The sequence below is a fragment of the Phoenix dactylifera genome, chromosome 1 (genome assembly GCF_009389715.1).
Source record: "Phoenix dactylifera cultivar Barhee BC4 chromosome 1, palm_55x_up_171113_PBpolish2nd_filt_p, whole genome shotgun sequence".
NCBI lineage: Eukaryota > Viridiplantae > Streptophyta > Magnoliopsida > Arecales > Arecaceae > Phoenix > Phoenix dactylifera.
The window spans coordinates 30,893,575-30,909,160 of record NC_052392.1 but is presented as its reverse complement, the minus strand read 5'-3'; the positions used below and the strand labels follow the sequence as shown (position 1 = coordinate 30,909,160).

Here is a 15,586-nt window from a genome sequence, read left to right as displayed (position 1 = left end):
CAATCTCTATTTTAATTTTTTTCTTTCCCTCCTTTTTATTCGCGAAAACTTCAAACCCAACGTTTTTTGTTCCCCCTCCTTCCTCCTAGAAGATTCCACAGACGCAGGCTACCCACCTTGCACTCGGCCCCGGTTCGGCTCCGTCGTTCGGCGAAAACTTTTGCTCTCCTCCAGGGTTAACTTTTGCACACGTCATAGTTTGGCGCTCGTGCACAACTCCTTGCCTGCATCGCACGCCAAACACGAATCTTAAGGTCCAACTGTCTCGGTTCCGTTTGGCAGCAGCAGTTTTATTTCCCACCTAATTCGCAGCGGTCTTCCGCCAGCTATATAAAATTGTTAACCCTCTATCTCAGGAGGGGATTCTCTTAACCGTCAAAGATCCCCTCGCCCTCTCTCTCTCTTTCTCCACTCTCCTTCTCTCTCTAAAACCCTAGCTTGGCTTGAGCGCGGAGTTCTTGGAATCGATGGGCTGCTCCTAGTTCGATTGTCGCCGGAGATGGAGGAAGGGGAAGGCGAGAGCTCGTCGCCGGCGAGGGCCTTCGTCGGCCACGACATCATCCACGATATCTACTCGAGGCTACTCGAGAGCGGGAACGAGGAGGCCACCTCGAATCCCGACCTCCTAAATCAACTTGATAGCCACTTAAGCCGGCTTCCCCAGAGGTATTGTGTTTGTTTCTTGATCTGCGCACGGTTCTTGGATTCTTCTTCTCTTCCGTTTGCTCGGCTTCTTGATTGAACTGGGTCTTATTGCTTTGAATAAAAAACAGCGTAATTCTCAGTTTAAGGTTTTTGTTTCCCCCAATTACGCTGCTTAAATTGATTTTCTCAGCAATTTTAGCAAGATTTAGGTGGTATTTAGTTTTAGTTTTCTGATTCTTGATTTTTCTTGGCCTTTTTAGCGTTTTTGTTTGGCTTAGATTGAAGTACTTCTTTTGGGGTTCTTTTATCTGTTTTTCTTGGATCTGTTGTTCTATCTTGATGAAAATTTGAATTTATTCATGAAATTATTGAAGAAAAATGACTTCTTGCAGGTTTTTCAAATTGATGGTTAGTTAACATATGAATGATTCTGAGCTATTTGGAATTGTGGGATGCAGTGATTCAGTTCTTTGTTCTAGGTAGAAATTTTGTTTTAGTTTTCTGATTCTTGACTTTTCTTGGCCTTTTTAGCGTTTTTGTTTGGCTTAGATTGAAGTACTTCTTTTGGGGTTCTTTTATCTGTTTTTCTTGGATCTGTTGTTCTATCTTGATGAAAATTTGAATTTATTCATGAAATTATTGAAGAAAAATGACTTCTTGCGGGTGTTTCAAATTGATGGTTGGTTAACATATGAATGATTCTGAGCTATTTGGAATTGTGGGATGCAGTGATTCAGTTCTTTGTTTTAGGTAGAAATTTTGTTTTAGTTTTCTGATTCTTGACTTTTCTTGGCCTTTTTAGCTTTCTTGTTTGGCTTAGATTGAAGTACTTCTTTTGGGGTTCTTTTATCTGTTTTTCTTGGATCTGTTGTTCTATCTTGATGAAAATTTGATTTTATTCATGAAATTATTGAAGAAAAATGACTTCTTGCAGGTTTTTCGAATTGATGGTTAGTTAACATATTAATGATTCTGAGCTATTTGGAATTGTGGGATGCAGCGATTTAGTTCTTTGTTCTGGGTAGAAACTGATTAGTATGTGTTTCATGTATTCTTCAGTTATGCAGGGGATGTGAAAATGGATAGAGTCGAAGATGTTTTGTTGCATATGAAGATTCTTGAAGAAGCCAAGGACCCGGAAAAGCGCCCGATCTTCCATGTCCGTTCTATGGAGGTACAGAGAGATTAAGCCTACTTCTAATAAGATTTGAATCAGGAATTCTTTTTTGCTGATCTTCAACAAAGTTTTTGCTTAGCTAGTTATGTAAAACTTTGAAGTAATTTTATTTTAGTTCATATTTTGCTTTTTATATTTGAACTTATACTGCATATTGGTTTTTGAGATATCATTTTAGATAATTATTCAGCTTTGGAGGATCTTCTTGCTATGGAATTTCATTTCTGATTTCTTCTACCGAATAACGTTGCATTCAATTTCATCTAGAATTATGTGTAAAGTTGAAAAGCATGTAGCCAGTTCTCAGACTGAAGGAAGAATTTGAAATATGTTGTAGGCACTTACATAGTGTAATTATTTGGTAGTTGGTATTTGATGAGGAAGGATTCTACAAACGGCTTAATGTTAGACTTATCATTGAAGGGACTACTATCTTGATATTAGGAGAAGCCAAACAGAGTTTTGGATAATGGAAATCCATCAACTTACAAAACAGAAGAAAAAGAGAAGGAAAAATAAGAAAGCCTACAGCATAGCAAAATAATTGTGTATCTTTGAATCAGCGGTCAAAAATGCGTACTAAAATTTCGTAGAGAGATATATCTGAGATATAATGGGCAGAATTTTGGGTGGATACTACAGTACAAATACTATATAGTCCATCATGCAAGGGAGAGCAGGGGAAAGCTAGAAAATTAGAATAACATATATCCAACATGACAAAATTACGGAATGCCATACCATTTGATATCCAATATGACAAAGCATTCTCAATTTAAACTAGATCAATATATAAAAGTTTCCAGCCTTTTTTTTTATAAATCCTTTTGAGGTTGGGCTTGCCATCTCAAAGTAGAAAGAAAAGGATAAGGAAATTGAACTTAAGGTAGATGGAAAGCTCATTCTGCAGCAAAATACTGCAATTTTATCCCCCATTTTCTGTCTGTTACTTGTTCAACCTTTCCTGTCTTTTCCTTCCTCTTGTTTTCCTTCTTATTTCCTTTCTCTTTCTTCTTCCTTCATTTCCTTTTCCTTCCTTGGTTAGATTCCCTTCTTTCTTTGAATAAGTATTCACGCTCCTTTCTGCCTAGAAAGAGTCAGAAGCCTATTCTTAGCTTGACTAAGAGTATATCCATCTAAATCATCCTCTCACTTATTCATTTTTTTCCTCACTAGGACTTAAGTTGTTGTCCTCAGCGACATCAAATTATCCACTTGAAGTCTTGAAGTCTCTTAAAAAGCTTACCCTAATTTTTAAAAGAAAAGAAAAAAATATAATAAAAAATTTCCTGAGTTAAAATTACCTAAATTTTCGCCTGTGAAATTTAGTCACATTGATAGGATTATGCTGCATTGTGCTGATTTTAAGCCCTTACCCTTGAAGGCTTTCTTCAATAAACGCATTTTAGAGCCTAATCTCCCTCATTCCTTATCAATCAGCATCATAGCAAAGAGTCCATCTAGGATAAATGTAAAATGACTTAAGCTTACTAGTGATCCTTGATGGAAGACACAATGTCTGGGGATATACTCGTCATGCCAGTAACAACTCCCAACATTCGTTATTACTCTGAGATAGATGTCCTCGACATTTTCAATGTACTGTCGAAGCAGAGATTTCCTTCTTAAGGCCTACCATATTATCTTTCTTGTTGCCCTACAATAAGTTTTCTCCAAGTCAATGAAGACCATATATAGAGTTTTTCATTTTTTACTATATTTTCTATCAATGACCTAAGTAAGAAGATAGCTTGTATCGCTGGCTTCTTCTCATCGTAACCTAATTAAGAAAATGCTAAAAACCAAATTGATTCTATGCCATTCTTGTCATGTTTCCTAAAAATCTTTCTTCTATCACTCTTTCCCATGACTTCATAGTGGCTCATGAGTTTAGTATAATTATAATTGAAGTAGTTATGTAGATATTTTTATATGGTAGGTGATACTTGTCCTCCAATCATCTGACTTTTTGTTTTGATTTTCAAAATTTTATTAAATAAGGTAGGTGGCCAAGGTAGTTTAACATCTACTATGAATTGAATGAATAGAAAATTGATAACTTCATAATTGTACCTCTTCCAGACTTTGGTATCCTCATTGAAAATAACCTTTCCATGTAAGTTCCTCATATTTCACGGAGATCCTATTCTCCTCACTTTTAATGCATCTAACTTGCTAAGTACCTTTAGATTTCACCTCCCTCATTCCGGCAAATTGTAAGTTTCATTATTACCTTCCTTTGAGCTAACCAACCATATTATTATTATATGCTCAATATTTAGCTTAACTAAATTTTAACATCTTTCTTCACCTTAAATCGATATCTACTGTTCTTTGCATTGTTTAAAGTGAACCTTCCTTACCTGGATTTTCTCATGCACCTGATCATTCCACCAAAGAATTTTACGCACACGCACACACACATACACATATCTCAATATCCCCATTTTTGAACCTGAAAGGACTTCTCTGGCCGCTTTTTGATATGCTAAGCCATTTAGTCCTACATTCTATTTGGTTCAATTCTTATGGTCCATTACCTGAAAAGATGTAACATTTACTGTTCTAAATCTCAACATTTTATTGGGTAAGAAATACATAATAAAATAACAGAAAAATCCTTGCTTCTCAACAGTCTTCTTCTTGTTTTTTTTTTTTTTTTGATCCTTTCACCTTGTTAGCAACCACCAAGCACATGACCGTTCAATAGTGTGTCATCACTTCCTTTATCCCATCATAAGTTCACTGAAAACATTCTGATCTATCACCTCACATTGTTCAGTATACTAGAATTGATGCAACAAATATAATTGCTTGAGCTATCACTTGTTTACTAATAATAAATGAAACGTCATACATCATGAACAAGGAAGCATGGATGATGTTCTGTTCTTTGTATTTGGTTTGGTGGAATTTACTGTTCTTTCACTTCCTATTTGTCAAAACAAATTTCGGAGCAAGATTGGGGCTTTTGCTGAAAACCTGTGAGCAAGGGAAGTTCAGCCTGGGTTTGGTATCTGACTAGTGATCTGACTCAAACAATGATAATTATGCCTAATTGATGGTGGGCCATTTTTCACTTAGTAACCTGGCCTATGCTATGTGCAGCTCATGACACATGTTCAGATTTCTTGGGTTCATCAACTGTTTTTCTAAGACAGCATTTTAATTTGTTGTCATCAACTTGGGTGCAAGAATGTGTGTTTATACACACACAAATATAGACATGCATCAGAAAGACAAACATGGTACACATATATGTATGACATTCAGTCATGGGAAGAGCATTATGATTATTATTTATTAATATCACTAGAAATGAATGTTGCATGCACATTCTCTACCATGTGTTTGGGATTTTGGCCCTTTCATTTTTTTAATCTGATGGTGCCCCCAAGCAATGCCTTTCAAGATAATTTCCCAATTTGTGTCATACTGGGTAGTATATTCAGACCAAAGTGGATGGGAATGATGATCTGCAACAAACAACAAGAGTTGGTACCTCTTCAAAAGGATGTGATAATCATGAAGATGGAGATCTGCCACTAAATTTGAGGTATTCCACCTCTCAAGTATCTCATTTTCCTACTACAATTTGCAACAATTTCATCTTTAGGCTGCAAATGATACAGTTCTGAAGATGCTACTGTTTTTATTGCAGATTTGTATATGTTCTTTCTGAAATCTTGCTTTGCTTGAATTGACTTGCTTATACATTAGTATACTGCCTCTTGATGATTATTGATGGTAATTCATTGAGTAGAAACAGGGATTGTGGGATTGACTTTGAACCTTGCTCAAAGCTGGAAGACTTGAATTTGAATGTGAGAAAGAATGCTGAAGATGTTGAAGAAAGATATCCGACGGAGGTTCTTTCTGCAAGGTTAATATTTGCTTCAAAACTTACGCGATTTTCATGCTCAACTATTTCAAACCACATGATGACCATATCTAGATATCCATCTATATCTTGTTCAATTTTTGTTTATGTTCCATGGCCTCTTTTAATGTTATGTACTGGCAATAAATTCCATATATCTAAAAGAACTTCATATACAGAAAGTGATCTAATTGAGTTGTTCAATTCTTCAAGTCTTCTTGATGCTCCAGTTATTTTGCATTTGGATCGATCCTTTATTATATGTCTATAATTATGATTGTATAATTTTTTGAGATACAACAGAGTTAGTATTTTAAAGAGAAAAAATGATCATCCTGGAAGTGTTCTCTAACTATATGTTTATTGCAAAAGAAAATGATTAAAGAGGAGACAAGTCAACTTGGGAGTTCATCTCAAATAGATGCATATGTACAATTCCGTGGTCTTTGTTCAATCGTATATACCTGGAAAAGTGAATACAGGAGGAAAAGTAAAACAAAATAGGCTGGCTAGTGAGAAACAGTTTTACAACTCTAGACCACAATCTTCAGCTCCTCTGTTTATGAATCAATATAACAGAATGGATATTATGGGAAGTGGTTGGGAATTTATTGCAGACCAATACTGTTTCTTGGTTACATGTTATGGTTGGGCACATGATTTGGTCTAAAGCAACATGAACAATGCAGTTACCCCCTCCCTCCTCCCTCTGAATTTAAGTTTTAGTTGGAAAAAAATGTTATACTATAATTTGTCAATGTAAGCTGATATTTTTTCTACTATAAGTAATTGTCATGTTCCTTTGGAATGTATTTGTGGAGCTTTATGCTGATCAAGATAATTTTTATAGTATATTGGCTTTGAAATGGATGCAATAATTATGCTTAGTGTCTGCTGTGCCGGTACCGGTCTCCGGACCTGTTGTCTGGTGGCACGGGTTGGTACGGGCCTGCATTGTGCCGTGCCGGGCCTGTATCGACACAGTAGAAGAGGTGGGGAAGAGGGAGAACGGGATAGAGAAAAAGAAAGAGAAGGGGAGGCTGAGGGAGGCCGGCGGAGAGCAACGGAGGGCCGGGGAGCCGCCGCGAGAAGGAGGCGGAGGTGGCGGAGGGGCTCCACACGCGGCAACTCCCCAGCCTCCGCCGGGCGGCCTCTACCTTTCTCTCTTTTCCTTCCTCTCCCTCTCCCTTCCTCCCCTGCTCTCTCTCTCTCTCTCTTTTTCTCTTTTTCCTTCTCCTTCTCCCCCTTCGTCGCCGGTTTCGTTTTCATTGCCGGAACTGTCCCGGTCCACTACCGATACGGCTCGGGACGCTCCGAATCGGGTGGTTCGGGACGGTTCCACTGACCATGATTATGCTTGTTAACATACTTGAAAGATTTTGTAGTTGTACTTATCAAAATTATTTGTTATGTGCAGGCAAAATGTTAGACATGTCCCAATTCATGAGATAATATTTTCTTCTATTGACAAGCCCAAACTCCTTAGTCAGGTAGGAAGAACATTAAAATCTGCATTCAACTATTCTGTTTCATAGTTCAGTAACTTCAGCTGTTAGGTTGGCTTTCTAGATGAGGTACAATTACTTTCCCCCCTGAATACAAAGGAAATGGAACAAGAAAAAGAAAGGGCCTTCCTGTGTTTGTAGCCCAAAACCATTATACAAACAACCAAATATACTTGAAGACATAATTTATTGAGTTTACTCTATAAATTATGATCTTAACGATGAGCACAAATCATCTGGTCCAATCATGCCCATCATACCTCTAGTATGATGGGCACAAAATAACTTATACTAGACAAGAAATTTGGGATCACTTAACATACCTCTAGTATGATGGGCACAAATCATCTGGTCCAACATTAATTGGTGAGATGGAGAACATGTGTTGATTACAGCTATTAGACAATCATGCCATGTGGTCTTAATAATTATAAGTCTATAATCAGATTGGGAACTCCATGATAGCTGAATGTTATGCAAATATCATTTTTTTGCTTATGATTTACATGATGAAGTTTCACTTTACATTTGCCAATGTCATTCTGGAACTTGAACCTTTACTATATATCTCCCTCAAAAACTTTTTAATTAAGCAAATTTATATGCTTGTTTGGGCTGTAATAGTATGTTTCTGCACTTGATGTTTTCACCCTATCTTTTTAATTCTGCCACATATATTTCTCCTTGCTATATTTCCATATAAATTGGAAATAGGTTCTTGCCTGGAGTGAAATTCTGTTAGAAGTATGAAACAGTATGTACCTTAAGGAAATGTTAGTTTCATCTAAGGTTTGATGCAATTCAAATGATAGACTTGGAATCTACTTGAAACCACCACAACATGCATGCACCATGACGGAAAAAGTCACTCCAGCTTCAATTAGAATGGCCTCTTTCCTGCCTGTGCATGCTATGTTCCTGAAGACCATTGAGATCTACCATATATATCTAGATTATCAAACCTTAAAAAGAAGAGAGCCTTGTCAATAACATAATACTTGTGTATTTAAACTTCCTTGCCTGCCCAAACTTTGGGAAGATTTTGACACTCATTGACAGGTAAGGGTAGGAAAGTATTGAGTTTCTCCCTAGCAAAGATTTTGGAATCTGTTAAGATTTAAGAGAATTATTTTTTCCACTGAGATTTACATAGAAGTGAATGTTACTAGATGGTCCAATGCCACCCATTTTGTTCTGGTCGCGAAAAAGAAATGGGTCCTTCATCCTTGCCTTTTGTGAGTTCAGGCTAGTAAGTCTGATGGATTCTTGTCAAAAACATTTCATTGTCCCAACCTCTACAATAAAAAGAACTGTGGTCAATTAGTAATAAAGAGAATTCCTTCCTTACTATAAGAAGTCAATAACGTTCTTGACTAAAATCTCATGTTTATTTCAACTATCTAGGGCTACTCCACAGCCTTGATTTTCATAATGCATATGACGTAATAGCAAGGCCTTAAATACCATGGGACATGATTGTCTAGGTTTTTCAATGGAATGGGACTCCCACCATCCTGGACTCCCCACATCCTGGCACTCAGGATGGTGGATGTCCTCCTGTTCCATTTCGGTCCTTTTCCCAACTCACCTACCATGACGCTTGGGATAGTGCCCCGTCTCGACACATAGGATAGTGCCTTGTTCTGGTTCTTGGGATAGTGCTATGTTCGGACACTTGGGATGGTGAGACGCCCTGTCATCCCACTGGTTTTCAAAACCTTGCATAATAGTTATAGGTTTTTTGTTGGACATGCTTTTGGATTGACTTAGTGGCAGCATAACCAGTCATCTCCAACATAAGATTAGTTAGACATTTGGTATTAGTGCATGAAAAGCAATACAGAATTTTTCAAGCCTCATAAGTCATTTCCTAACATAATTTAATGGAATAGAACGAATCAGTAAAGGCCTGCTATGCCAGAAATGCAGTTTCCGCTACTCTAGCATTATTGTAGTAACTCAACCATGTTGTTGCTGCTATGGAACTAGTCTCTACGATCTTATATGAATAGTGAAAAACATGATAAGAAAAAAATATAATGCAATTGAAGAAATAAACACAGCAAACACCAGGATTTTTACATGGTTCACCCAAAATTGCACTGTCCATGATCCGAAGATGCCAAGAGAGAAATCCATTAGAAAGCAAGGATGCAAAAAACCCCCTAATAATATACCATATGAAGGAAATCCATACTCCATAGGGAGAGACCCTTACTCTTGTCAAATATCGCAAACCCAATACAAGAGATCACCTATTAGAGCCTCATGAGAGATACTTTGCTTCAAGTTGTCGAAGCTCTTCTCATTGTCGAAGCCCCATCAGAGATCTCTCTTCCAAAAATCACTTGCTTTCCCTCTTTCCAAAAACCCTATATTGAGGGTCCATTAAATAATTCTAGCTTACTTTGTGGAGAAATCATGGTTGTTATATCAATTTATACCATAACCACAAGATTACAAGCAGTCAAAATTAAGACAATAATGCTAAAACCCAATTGAGACTAAAATATATGGCGTAAAAACTCCACCCCCAGCTAAGAGTCTTGTAATACTCACGATAAAGTTTCAGTCATGGTTAGAATAAGATAGCTGCTCTCATTTTCCCTCTTTTTCATGGTCGGATCCACCATTATAATCAATGCCTAAAGATAGGCCAACATTGAATGGCCATTTGATTTCTATCAAGAATAAGAGTAGAAATTCCTTTGTCTGTAAACAAAGTAGGATAGCTGCTCTCACTTTCCCTCCAACAAACAATTCTAAATGACCATTTGATTTCTATCAAGAATAAGAGTAGTGACTCCTTAGTCTGCAAACAAAGTCTTATTCTGACCAAGCACCGAATTCCTTCATTTATTTATCGCTTTACCGCTAAAGCATGACAAAACAAATATATTTCTGACAATCTCCATGCTTGTTTTTCTCACAAGTCATCGTGGGAATTTTCGATCTTCTCGGTCATCTTTGAACACACCCTTCTCAAGGGGCTTTTATGAATTGGAACTCTCCACCAATGCTGTCCAAAAAAAGCTGCTGCACTTCCTACCTTCATTGCCTCAAAGAACTCACTTTTTCTTGAGCCTGCTTGTAGCTAAACCTGCTTGCATATACAATCTCGTCAAAATTCTACGAACCTCCATTTGTTACAAGTTAAGCCAAATGCTCTTTACATTCACAATTTTAACTTGACTATGTCCCATGAGCATCTTTTCCTTTAGAAGATGATGCTCCTCCTTTCTTAGAAGGTCAGTTATTGCTCATTTTTGCTTGAACAATGCTTTCTTTCAACTTGAAAATATTTCTAACCTTTTGCGTTCTCTCACTACCAAGTTACGTCGTCTTGGTACCAGACCCCATACCGGTGCCACCCTGTCACTATGTTGGTATGCTTGATATGGGGGTCGGTTCGGCGTATCGAGTGTTGGTATGCTCTCCTGTACTGTGTATCGGTACGATATGGTATGGCGTACCATGCTCACTATTTTAGAACCCTTGTGACCTTCATAATTGCACCTGCTCTCTTCCACCTACAATCCTTGGAATCCAATTTACTAGCGAAATCGAATTCCTTTACAGCTCTAGAACATCTTGACATCTATTAGTATTTAGACGAAGGTTTACTGTTCCAGTTGGTACCGTACTATATCGAGCGTACCTTACCATACTGGTACCAAATCGGTTTGTAGTACCATACCGGTATCAAACCGGTACGTAGTACCATACCGGTACCAAACCGGTACGTGGTACCATAGTGTATCAACTTTCGGTATGCTGAACCTTACTGTACTGTACCGCGTATCGATATTGTAATAGGATAGTATAGGTATGGGGTCCGTTATCGAGATGACTAACCTTGGTTTAGACTATTGAACAACGTTAGCTTGGTGCTCCCTATGCCAACAACTACATATGCTTATTTTTCCTCATCATATTCTTACCATCATCAAGGGGCTTGTAGGTCTCGAACCACTCCTATGTGGACATGTGGAACACACTAGCCGAGTCAAGAAGATGCTTATTTGATGAAACTACAAGAACTTCCATATCAGTCATTCCTTTGAAGCATTGTTGGCTTAAATCGAAGTTTCTCCCTAATGTTTACAGTACTGGTACTTACCACCTTATACTAGGCACTATACTACTACCGTTGTCAAATCGGTACTTGATACAGGAGGGTGTACCGAGTCTTGGCACGTCGAACTGACCCAGTACTGGGCATACCGACATTATGTCAGCATGGTACCAGTACGGGGTCCCATGCTGAGATTGTGAGCCTTAATTCGCCCATAAATTTCTTGTAGCTCTTTTTCTTCTTGATAGCCTTTTCCTTTTCAAAATCATCTTTTCTTGATATTGCCTTCTTTCTTGCAATAGTAACGATTCACCTTACTTGGTGGCTTATGTGCCTTATCCTTCACTACAAATCACATATCATGAGACTCATTAAATACTAAGTTAACAAGTCAAGTTACATGATGGTTTATGCCCCTCAGCCTTTGTCACAAGTCACACATTCCAAGACTTAGTAAGTGCTAACTTCTTGCTGGTCTCATTAGATAACAGGGCCGCTTTGCTTGCCTCAAATGTGATTGTACCCCTCCCATAAAGAAATGTAGTCAAATGTGCTCATATGAAGGAGGAGATCACCTTCTCATTCACACTCAGCAACTGATTTTTAGTTATTGAAGTATTCATGTGCTCCAATAAATTCACACCTTCTTTCATCTTCAATGCATCCAGCTGCTGCTTGAGAAATAACTTGTTCTCAAAGGGTTCTGCATATATAAGTTCTCAAATTTTCCCAACAGCATTGAAGATGAGTCGTTATCAATCATGTTGAACATCCTTCATCTGTAAGACAACTTTGAGTAGTTCCCATTGCCTTCATTTCAACCTCTCTCTAGTCGTCAGTCACTACCTTGAGTTTGTTCCCTGACTTTGTCTTGTACAAACGTTGGTGTAACAACACATTTTTTATCATTTGCTTTCACAAGCTTAAGTTTTCAATACCCTAGAACTTCTCCACTGTGAATAAGGACTTCATTTTTGTTTGCAACAATCACCCTTTAGCTATGTTACCAATTTGTTATGGAACTAACCCCTAGGATCTGATAAGAATAGTGCAAAACACAAAAAGAAAAAAATAATGTAAGCAAAGAAAATAAAAGATAAATACAATACACAATAGGATGTTTACATGGTTCAAAAATTAGGCTACTCCCACAATCCAAAAGATGCCAAGAGAATCACTAGAAAGCAAGTAATACAAATAACCCTTACAATGTTTTACTACTTGGACTAAGTCTCCACTCCAGGGTTTGCCATGCTGTTCAGTACCGTATTATACCGGATGAACCATTCCGTACCAGTACCGACACTTGGTATGCTGAACTTTCTCATACTGTACCTCATACCGACACTGTAATAGGATGGTACTGGGATGAGGTCTAGTTCCAAGATGACGAACCTTGTTCCACTCCCTTGGAAGAAACCCTTCCCCTTGCCAAATATTGTAGATACAAGCAAGAACCTACTAGACCTTATAAGGAAAACACTTTGCTTCATGTAACCATTAGCCCTCTCAATTCTCATTGCTGAAGTCATTATCTTGCTCTCTTTTGCACAAAACTGCTTTATTTTTTGCGCACCACAGAGCTCTCTCTCTCTCTCTCTCGCAAGAACTGCTTTCTTTCTCTCATTGCTTTAATTCCCAGCTTTGTGGAGAAATCATGGTCGCTAGATCTTGAAGTTTGTATCATGACTGTGAGATATAGTGAAGCCAAAACCAAATTGAGAATATAATACACAGTGCACAACTCCATGTCCAAATAGAATCTTAAAAAGACCCACCACTTTAATACTCCTAGTCATGGTTAAAATAGCAGAGCAGATCTCACTTTCTGTTTTGTCATGGTCAGGCCCACCAATACAATCAATGCCTAAAGAGAGCCCAACACTCTTCTGTTAAACAATCATAAGCCACCTCTAACCTCTAGCAAGAATAGTAGTTGTTAATTCCTGTCTCCAAAATCTCACCATAACCTAGCATTGAATTCATATAAACTACATAAATTTACCACTTTGCAACTACACCAAGACAGGAAAATATATTTCTAATGGTTGTTCTATTGCACTTGTTTCTGTGGCCTTGAAGGCTTTTAAGCTTGGCCTAAGACATTGGAGATGGGATCCAAGGCTTTTTTCTGTAGGATCAAATTCTTGGTTTGGAGACTCTTAAAAATGGCTGTCATTCATAACAACATTTTGTAATTGTCCTGTGGTTTGATTAATATGGATTCGAGTCAGTAACAAGATGACTGGAAAAGCCTTAATAACCCATCTGAAAATTTGTTGAACAAAGAATGGTAATCTATGGTTGGTAAAGATTAAAATCCTGAAGTGTTGTGATGATGGCTTAGTGCCTTCATGTGGAAACAAACAAGTGTCTTTCAAGTCTTCTACTTGAAAAGGTAGATATAGATAGGGATATAGTAATATCCGCAAATAAGTTTGTTAATATTCAAATCTGCATTGACTTTTTAGTCACATTATAAAGGTTAGTGCTTAAATCCAGGGTCCAACTAGTGGTCAAAGTTGCAATATCAATCATGGCTGAATCATGATACTTTATTAACATCAGTTGGCTGTTGGCATACTGCTTAATACATGTGGTTTTGAGCATAATGACAATTAAAGACGTTAATTTAAATTACAATAAGAACAAGAAAAGATGAGAAAAAAATAAAAAGTTTAAAAGTGAAAATTAGAAGGGGGGAGAGGGAATCATAAAAAATGTTTTTTTTTTCCGAGCTGCACCTACCAACTTGTAAGTCTGGCATTATCAAGGTGGCAATTCTTATGCTTTGTAATCATTATAGTTGTTTTATAACTCATTATTTATTAAAAAAAAAGCATAGTGAACGCATACACATTCCTTTCTTCGTCTGTCTTTATTTTGTCTCCATCTTTCATTTCTCTTTTTCATCTCTTTGGATGTTACATGGAAAGAGAAATGCACATTTTATCTTAAAATAAATGCTCTAATACTCAAATATGGCAATCCAATGAATCATAATGCAGTTTAAAATGGCCTATACCTGGTTAAGTTTGCTGGTGCAACCTGTTTGCTGGCTTTTTAGCCTGCATAATTGACCTTTATGAAACAGCCAAATATCAGTTGGTCATTTGATGGTGTAATGCCAAATTGGTTATGCCTGGTAACCAAATAGACTAGTCGACTTCATGACTTTAGTAAAATGGCCTGTCTCCCCTAATTTACTTTCTAGATATGTATAATCAAAGAATTCATTACAAAACTTTGCTTCTAGATATGTATATTTGACATGGTTATTTTTTGAAGAATGTAAAATTCTTATTTGTCAAATTCCACCACCACGTTGAAATAACTATGAGGTTTTCAATCCATACAAGACGATATTATTTATATTTTGATTCAACCAAATATTCTTATACATGGATTTGATAGAATTCTCCCTATTAGAATTTGTTTATTAGTTCCTTTTTTCTGCATGGGGTATGAAGGTTCTAACTATGTGATAATTTTCCCTAGCTATCTGCTTTGCTCTCTGATGTTGGGTTAAACATCCGTGAAGCACATGTTTTTTCTTCAACAGATGGTTATTCTTTGGATGTATTTGTTGTTGATGGGTGGCCTGTGGAGGTAAGCTTCCTTAGTAGATTGAGATTGTTCTGTTGAACCAAGTATATTAGAATGTGGAATTGTGGATCATTTGTTTATACTTCTATCATGCCTTTTTCAAGTTTAATTTTTTACACTCCATGACATTTAATCTTGTGTGGTATCCCATTCTTTTTACTTAGAATGCAAAATGTTAAATGAATGACTTAAATTGTGGCTTAAGATCAGCAGGAATCATATAAATGTAACTGAGAAGCATGTGATTCACAAGTGCTCGTGGTTTAGTTTATCATATGCATGAGGAAGTACAAAGGGAAAATAACAGACTTGATTAAGAACAAACCGTTGTAACTAGTAATGATCAGCTGATTTTTTTCGTAGCAACTCAAAATGTTAGGCAAGTAAAATAAGTTGAATGCAATAAAAATGAGAATGCTGAGATGGATGTGGTAAAACTAGGAAGGGTAGACTAAGGAATTATTATTACTAGTGAAGTTTTAGCAGTTACACCAATTAAAGGACAAAGTGATGTAGAATCTATTTAGATGGTATGGGCATGTCAATGAAGACTTGAGGAGCCTCCGCTAAAGATTAGTGCTCTAATATTTGTTGAAGAATTTGGCTAGACAAGGTGAAGACCTAATGTATAATGGATGGATATTGTGAGACAGATGTGAAAACGTTTGTAGCAGCATCAAAGGTAGATTTTAATTAGT

The 15,586-nt window shown here is 37.1% G+C and overlaps 1 protein-coding gene across 7 annotated transcripts in view; it reads left to right on the top strand.

The window, feature by feature from the left end:
- Nucleotides 1–351: 351 nt before the first annotated feature.
- Nucleotides 352–15,586, top strand: part of LOC103704336 (serine/threonine-protein kinase STY17-like) — a 45,575-nt gene continuing 30,340 nt past the window's right edge. For 4 of the 7 annotated variants that reach the window (XR_005514001.1, XM_039131715.1, XM_039131710.1 and 1 more), the window contains exons 1-6: nt 352–666; nt 1,705–1,819; nt 5,266–5,378; nt 5,586–5,705; nt 7,120–7,192; nt 14,781–14,891. Coding sequence is in view for 6 of the 7 variants with exons in the window: in XM_039131715.1 (XP_038987643.1) it covers nt 500–666; nt 1,705–1,819; nt 5,266–5,378; nt 5,586–5,705; nt 7,120–7,192; nt 14,781–14,891 (699 nt within the window). In the remaining variant the exon portion in view is untranslated. The remainder of the gene's footprint in view (nt 667–1,704; nt 1,820–5,265; nt 5,379–5,585; nt 5,706–7,119; nt 7,193–14,780; nt 14,892–15,586) is intronic. The other 3 variants (XM_039131709.1, XM_039131706.1, XM_039131711.1) reach the window with 3 other exon arrangements.